General features: G+C 43.3%; 1 protein-coding gene across 2 annotated transcripts; it reads right to left on the minus strand.

Annotated features, from left to right (window-relative positions):
• Positions 1-1,120: 1,120 nt before the first annotated feature.
• On the minus strand, positions 1,121-7,444 carry ddx27 (DEAD (Asp-Glu-Ala-Asp) box polypeptide 27). 2 transcript variants are annotated; one of them, XM_030134650.1, is made up of 21 exons: positions 7,256-7,444; positions 5,897-6,052; positions 5,696-5,755; positions 5,417-5,621; positions 4,841-4,893; positions 4,675-4,761; positions 4,444-4,549; positions 4,185-4,358; positions 3,917-4,067; positions 3,539-3,638; positions 3,317-3,458; positions 3,046-3,199; positions 2,885-2,966; positions 2,577-2,754; positions 2,380-2,486; positions 2,138-2,228; positions 1,912-2,003; positions 1,664-1,784; positions 1,494-1,587; positions 1,353-1,412; positions 1,121-1,248 (listed from the first exon to the last, which is right to left on the minus strand). In XM_030134650.1, exons 1-21 carry the CDS (start codon positions 7,337-7,339, stop codon positions 1,233-1,235), a joined length of 2,313 nt encoding a protein of 770 aa, XP_029990510.1. In that variant the 5' UTR covers positions 7,340-7,444; the 3' UTR covers positions 1,121-1,232. The 2 variants fall into 2 exon arrangements, with proteins under 2 accessions (XP_029990510.1, XP_029990509.1); XM_030134649.1 differs by having other exon boundaries at positions 1,494-1,590.
• Positions 7,445-8,150: the final 706 nt, after the last annotated feature.

The raw sequence follows: 8,150 nt of genomic DNA on the forward strand, positions 1-8,150 counted from the left end.
GGTACAGTGGTTAACACTGTTGCCTCGCAGCAAGAAGGTCCTGGGTTCCTCCACCAGCTGCTTTCAGTGTGCCGTTTACGTGTTCTCCTCATGTTTGCGTGGGTTCTCTCCGGGTACTCTGGCTTCCTCCCACCATCCAAAGACATACACTGATAGGTTAATTGGTTAAAGCAGCGTATGACGTTCATCACTCAAGATTTGAAAGCATAAAAAATAAGATCTGAATCTGAAAAGATCAAAAATGCAACTGAAAAAAATAAAATATCAAATATCAAAATATATATAAAAGTGAAAAATGAAAAATACATAATTTATTCAAAAGAATTACTGAAGTGAATCAAAATTACATTTAACCTGAAAAAAATTTTCATAAACTTATTTTTAATTTGAATACATTGTTGCATTTTTCACAATTCAAGTTCAAAATTTGAATTTTGAGATGCAGCTTTTATTTTTTCAAGTGCAAAACTTTGGCCCCAATACAGCGCCATACCTCAGCTAGCTGGTGGAGTGGACATTCTTTGTCCTCAAAAGAACATAAACATGCCAGGAATCCGACTGGACTCTCAGCCTTGGCCTCCATTTACAAAAAAATGGACTTATTGATGGAACTGAAACACACAGATCACCTCTATGACAGAGTCAGGGAAGTTTTAAAAGAAAGGAGGTTGGATTTTGTATGTAAATAATGACAAATATGGTAAGTAGGCTATGGCGTTTTTTTATTTACATTTTGTATGTTTTTGTCATGTTATTAGATAAATATTGGTTGTGGACTGCTCTAGATGATGTCCATGGTAGCGGTGGTTGTACTGTAGAGGTTTGGAGTTGTCTTAACTGGGTTTACAGCTTTTGTCAGAATGGGATTCACACTCTATACCACAAATGTCTCTCTCTCTCTCTTTCTCTTTAATGCCACACCTTATTTCATGTTTTTTTGATAGTATTGATGGTTTCTATAATTGTGATATCATTGAGGTGGAGTAAGTCGCGTAAGTACCCACTGAAGGCCCAGGTACCAAATGTACAGCCCGACACTGGAGGTCACACAGACACAGGTCTAAGGCAACTCATGTGGTCGCCATGGCAACCTCTGCTCTGATTAACACACTTTTTCACATTGTAGGTTTATTCGATTTTATTTTAACAAAGAAAACAAAAGTTAAGCATTTAAACAGTGAACACAAATAGAACATGTGGAGGAGGAAACATGGATGACACAGGCTGTGATGTCACTTCCTCTTGAACCTGAAGGACAAAGAAGGAGTCATCCATTTTGAGAGTTTCTACAACATTTTTTTTTACCTTCAGAAGTGAACTGACAAACAGAAAGAGAGGAGGTAAAAATGTACCTGGATCCACCTGAACGCTTCCTGTCCAAACCGAGACGCTTCCTGTCTGCGAAGGATGGTCTAAGACAGACAGACAGACAGACAGTAAAGAGGCAGTCTGTAGATGTAGAGGATATCTGAGACACAGACGGCTTTTCTCACCCAGCTCTGTACTGTTTCAGAGATTTGCTGCTCGTATTCGTCAGCTCTTTGTCGAACACAGATTTCCTGCCACCTTTTCCTTTTTTCTGATTGGCTGCTGCAAAGACAAAAAGAATTGAAAACAGCGTCTTTAACATGACGACAGCCATTTGTTGGTTTTGGCATCTGACCTTTAGACGGCGCCTCCTCTTCTGGCATTGCTCTCGCCCTCTTCTGTCGTCGATCCCTCTTCGCTGCTCGCTCGGCGAACATCTGAGCCTTGAGGATCTCAAACTGAGCGCGCTCCTCAGCCTGAGACAGAGACCATCGATTTTAAAGCAGAGTTCTCACTTCTACTCAGTGGAAAATAACACTAAACATTAGTACTGCAATATGGACACGGTCGCCCCTCGCTGTAGCCCCATCCCCACCCCCTCACCGTCATCTCCTTCTTCTTTCCGTCCTTCAGGAACTTTTGTCTTTTCTTCGTCCCTCGCAGAGCAAGGTCGAACTCCTGCAGAGCCTTTGACACTGATGAAGAGGAAGGATGTATTACTGAGATGCACTGTGTATTACTGCGGTACACTGTATATTACTGCGGTACACTGTGTATTACTGAGGTACACTGTGTATTCTTGCAGTAAAGTGTGTGTTTTGTTACTGACTGCGACTCTGTTTTCGTTCCTGCTGGGTCTGGAACCAGGTTCTCTGAGATTCACTGGTAGAACCCTCTAGACGCTTCTGGGCGACACTCAACTACAGATTAAAAACACAGTAAACCAGTTTGACATTTTTGATTAGTTTAGATTGGTTTAGTGAAACTGTACACTTGTAGTTTAATTTGTCTTGCTGTATTTATTGGTGGGCCGTTGGTAGTTTAGTTTCAGGTTCTGGTTCTGTTGGTTACCTTGGCCTCAGATGCTGCCAGTTCTCTTTCTTCTCTCTCCAGTTTCATCACAGCGTCCACATCTTTCTCTAGTTTGGAGATCAGATCTCTGAACTTCAGGATGACCTCTGAAATAGATGACACCAAGATCACTGACACGCCTGAGGACGTCCCCTGTCCCTGACACACCTGAGGACGTCACCATCTGGACCACTCACCAGGTGGCAGGACTCGGGCCTTGACGCTGTTCTTGGCTGACTTCACCACCTCCTTCAGCGTCTTCCTCTCCGTCTCTCCAACCAGCGACACTGACCGTCCAGAACGACCGGCGCGAGCCGTTCGACCCACACGATGGACGTAATGTTTGACTGTCGACGGCATCGTGAAGTTTATCACCTGAGCAGAGACAGATACAGGTAAGGAACTTTAAAATACACCTGGTGCATCAGGATACAGGAGAACCTCTTTAGAACCAAGGACGGAGCTCAGAACCAGCAGATTCTCATATGAACTTGAACACACTCACCGTTTTCACGCCGTCGATGTCCAGACCTCGAGCCGCAACATCAGTCGCCACCAACACGTCGATCTGCTCGTCTTTGAACCGTCTGGAGGAATCAAACACAATCAGGCTCTGTGGTTCTGGTTCTGGGCGTGATGTGTGGTTCTGGTTCTGGTTCTACACACCTGAGGTTCTCCAGTCTCTGGTTCTGGCTCAGTTCTCCATGGAGTTCTCCGACCTTCAGGCCCATCAGTCCCAGTAGGATGTGCAGCCGATGAGCCTGTTTCCTGGTCTGAGTGAACAGCATGACGTGGTCCTGAAAAGTACGAGTCAGCAGGGCTGACCCCGAATGCAACAGTCAGAACCGGAGTAGTTTCTGTACAGGCAGCGAGTATATCAGTAGTACTACAGTATTAGTAGTACTAGTACTAGTACTGTATTAGTCGTAGTACTTACCAGCCACCACAGCCTCTCTGTCACCCTCTCTGTTCGGTCGGATTCGGACGAATTCTTGCCGTAAAAATGGAGCCACGTCTGTATTGCTATTTACAAAGATCCTGATTGGCTGTTTTAGTGAAACCGCTGCCAGGTCCTTCACCTTTAGGTACAGGTCACATGACACAGAGTGAGTGACCTGAACACCAGTCACATGACACACAAACAGGTATGTAGGAGTACCTCCTCAGTCATGGTGGCGGAAAACAGCATAGTCTGTCTGTTGTAGGAACACAGTCTGATGACCTCCTTCATTTGCTCCTCGAAGTACTCGTCCAACATCCTGGAGAACAAACACAGACCGGTCAGATCTACAGCTAGAAGGAGTATTGATTATTGTAAGATTATTGATTACTGAAGGATTATTGATTATTGAAATATTATTCCTACTAAACCATCACATTAGTTTACTTCATAAACAGGAGGAACAGACATCACAAATCTTTCTCAGACACATACTCTCAGAAATCTTTCTTACTAAACAACAGGAGGACCAATTTCTGTTTCTTCTCCAGACAGTGAAGCAGCCTCCATCTTTACCCATCATGCCACAGTAAATACCTGTCGGCCTCGTCCAAGATCAGGATCTCTATGTGCGTCAGCTCAAAGCTCGGTGTGTTGTGAAGATGATCAATCAGACGACCTGGTGTCGCGATCAGAACGTCTGGACCTGCCCTCAGCGCCGCCTCCTGAGCCTTCAGGTCCAGTCCACCTGCACAGAGACCAGGACCGGATACATGAATCAGAACCAGCCCAGAGTCCACATACACAGTCCAGACCCAGTCCGGAGTCCAGACCCAGGTAAATGGAGTAAACTGCTGAGTCTTACCGACAGCCAGGCATGTGGTGATGGAGGTGAACTGGGCCAGTTGCCGGGCCACAGAATGAACCTGGATTCCAAGCTCCCTAGTTGGAACCAGAACCAACACCCGGGTCACCTGGGACGTCCTGGGCTTATAAACCAAACGCTCCAACACTGGCAACATGAAAGCTGCCGTTTTTCCTGAGGAAGAGAAAGAACAGCATTTATTTAAAGTCAACTGGTCCCAATCCAGTCTGATGAACTGGTTCCAGACCAGGAGACATACCTGTCCCAGTAGCAGCGCAAGCGCAGAGGTCTCGCCCCAGTAGACCGACCGGAACACAGGCCTTCTGGATTGGAGTTGGCTGTTTGAAGCCCAGAGCTGTGATGGCCTGCAGGAATACAACAAGACATTACAGACCAGAACACCAGACCATGGTCTTAGTGGACCAAGGACCAGTCCAGGAAGACAGGTTCTGTAAATCAAGAACCCTAAACCACAGTACATCATCTGTACCTTCAGGATGGGTCTGGACAGGTTCATGTCCTCAAAGGTCAGTTTGTCGTCAAACTGAGACGCATCTTCATAAAACTCCTCCGGAGCCTGAAAACACATACAGCTGTCACCATGGAGATGCAGAAAACACTATCACCATGGAAACGCAGTAGCTACTCTTCCTCACCTCGTCTCCTGCCTTCCTCTTCTTCCCACGGCGTTCTTTGTCTCTCAGGGTGTCTACACAGTGTAAATCAGATGTTACCATGGTTACAGATGGACAGCAGCTGGTCTTAGACCTGGTCTGAGGTTCAGTCTGTTGAATCTGTGTCTCATCTAACTAAACCTCACTCCGGCCACTTTAATGAGGATATTTTGCCAGATAAATATTTTTCTCCATGTTTGTTCTTATGAAATAGCAACTGTATTCATGTATAATGATGTAATGTCATGATTAACAGAGATCCCAGAGATAATATTAGATCCCTGACACATAAACACTCTGATCTGTGGTCTGGACCATGTGCTGGATTAGATCTGGGGTAGGACCATCTGGTCTGATCGACACCTTGATGAAGCTACGATGTGTTCAAGGCTGAGGCAGAAAACGTTATGTTAGTGACATGAACACACATCATCAGGACTGATCTTAAATCCCCCTCAAAGACCAGACTCAACAATGACCAACTGAGCCATTACAGACCAGGACCAGTAGAGACCAGCTCATGCACCAGACCCTGATCCAAGCCTCTGACAGACCTACCTGACTTGGTTAGTATCTCCTCATCTCCTGAGTCAAATTCTGCCTCGTCGTCATCTTCATCCTCTTCCTCAATTCCATCATCTTCTTTAGCTTCTGCAGTCTCAGGCTTCACATCTTCCTGTTCACCCTCCTCCTCCCCCTCCCCCTCGTCCTTCTCCTCCTCCCCTTCATCTTCATCCTGGTTCTTTTCAGGAGCAGATTTTTCCTACAAAATAAAAACATTCTATTCTGTACACTGTATTCCAAACCCACCACAGGTAAAGGGCGGAGCGGTCTTACCTCCGCTTTCCTCTTCTTCCTGATTTTCTCTATTTTCTGGTCCAGAGTGGTCAGAGTCCTCTGCAAACACAGAACACACCTCATGAGTCAGGGTCAAACACCACCATTAGAAATAAAGTCACATCAGTGGCCAATGGAAAAACCAGAACCCAAACCCTGGTGCAGGATGTGGAGGCCTGAAAGTTTTCGAGTATGTTCTACCTTCTTCTTCAGCTGTTTCATGACGTCAGCCAGAGCCCAGTCATCGTCATCCTTCACTCCATCTCTCTCTCCAAACTCAAAGTCAGCATTAAAGTCTTGCGCTCCGCGGTGTTGCTTCCCAAACTTCTTCTTCCTGTTCAGGATGATGGGCTGGTCCTGACAGGACCACAGAAAAAACTTTTTGATTAAAACATGAACAGATCTTACTACTTTGCTCTAAACCTGTGACTGATTGACTGTGGTCAGGACAGTTTTTCTGAAAATGATCATTCTCACCTATAACCTTTGGATTTTTTTGGTTGTATCATTCAGTTTTACAACACTGAGAGAAACCAGACAAAAGCGTGTTATCGTCTCTGCAGACGAAGAGCAGGTAGTAGTAGTCCAGAGTTGTGGTGGTAGGTTTTTTTTGTCAATGAAGTTCTTTAATGTATAATTTATGTGTATAATTCAATTTCATTTCTTTAAACATTAGCAACAGGTCAACAACTCTAGAAAAACTTTATTTAATTCTAAATATAAAATTCTTTTATACAAGTACTGTGGGAGCTCTAGTAGCTAGTTTTTCTCAGTGAAGTAAGTACATGACACAAACATTTTTACTTGTAGTGGAGTGTTTTCATGGTGTCTATTACGATTCTCACTGAGGAAAATCATCTGAATACTTCTTCATTTTTTGTTTTGTTCAGGTTTTTAAGTATTTCATCCCCAACAGAACAGACTTTAGTTAACAGTGTGGGTGTAGATGGCTTGAATTACGCTCCTGTAAGTACAAGTAAAATTCTATTTACATCATAAGGCAAGTATAAGTTAAATGATGATGATACTTTATATATTACAGACACTGTACTAGTAATGCATCTGCTGCTTTTAGTTACTTCATGCAACTCCTCCCCTTACATTATCGTTACTACATTTGCACTAATCATCACTATTGTAAATAGGTCTGATTTGTTACTATTATACTTTATCTTTTGTACCACTTCATTTATTCTTATTCTGAATTCTCTTTCTGTTCTATGCAATTGACAAAATTTTATATATATCTTAAACTAATCAAAATTTCTCTGTTAACGATAACACATTATTAAGAGTTATTTTAGCTGTTAAAAGTCACAGGACACACATTCTGTCAGTAAAAACACATATGTATAAACACTCAAACGTGATTCACACATTATTTTACACACATTTCACATGAAATCACTGTTAATAGTTTTACATGTGAACCGGACATAGATGAGGTTTTATATCATGTGTGATTTATCTCAGACTTCGGTCCAAACTCCTGAACCCTGAACATCCCGGTCCTCCTGTCCTGTCTCGGACCGAGTTCAGACCTGGTCCGGGTCTTCTCACCTCCGGTTCGGACTCGGTGTCCGGCTCCTCGGGGCTCTGGTCCTCGTCCCGGATCGTGCCAATCAGACCGAGTTGCTCCAGCATGGCGGTGGACAGCGGACCGGGTCTGAACGGGTCCTATAAGAGGGGTTTTGGAGGGTTTTAAACGGTCCAACGCTTGGATCAGTCTCGCTTACATACACACGTGTGATGACGAAAACAGGAAGTGTGAGTGGTGTACTTCCGGGACCAGTCCTTTTTTTTTTTTTTTTTTTTTTTTTTTTAATTTTAGAACTTTTAATTCTTCTTGTGCACATATTTTGAAGATAAATGTATTTTATAGAAATATTTACGTATTTATTTTATTATTACTGGTTAAAAAGATGCGCTCGTTTGTGACCGGGTCCGGCAACGCGTGGAGACGGCAGACCACAGTGCCCTCTGCTGGTTGGATAGCTGCTGTTACCATGGAGACAGAGGCGTTGATGCCGAATGTACTCGCTCCACTAATAATTGTATGATTTCTGGGTTAATTCTAAATGTCGCATATATTTCAATGACGCAAAGGAGGAAGTTCTTCTTCTTCCATCTCTACTTCTTCTAGTTTTCTTGCTGTTGGTAATTTTGCTCTCTCACTGCTGCGGCTGCTGCTTATTATTATTATTATTATTATTATTATTATTATTATTATTATTATTATTATTACTACTACTACTACTACTACTACTACTACTACTACTACTACTTTATTTTTAGTATCACTTTGCTACTTGTTGTTTCTACTAGTACTTTACAATGTGCAATTGCAATTTTTCGCTACTGCTTTTTTACAGTAATGGTTTTGGTAATTTCTTGTGTGTATATCCGCTGTTTGTGCTGCTATTGGAACCTCAATTTCCTGAGGGCTCTACCCAAA

The sequence above is a fragment of the Sphaeramia orbicularis genome, chromosome 5, assembly GCF_902148855.1.
Source record: "Sphaeramia orbicularis chromosome 5, fSphaOr1.1, whole genome shotgun sequence".
Lineage (NCBI taxonomy): Eukaryota > Metazoa > Chordata > Actinopteri > Kurtiformes > Apogonidae > Sphaeramia > Sphaeramia orbicularis.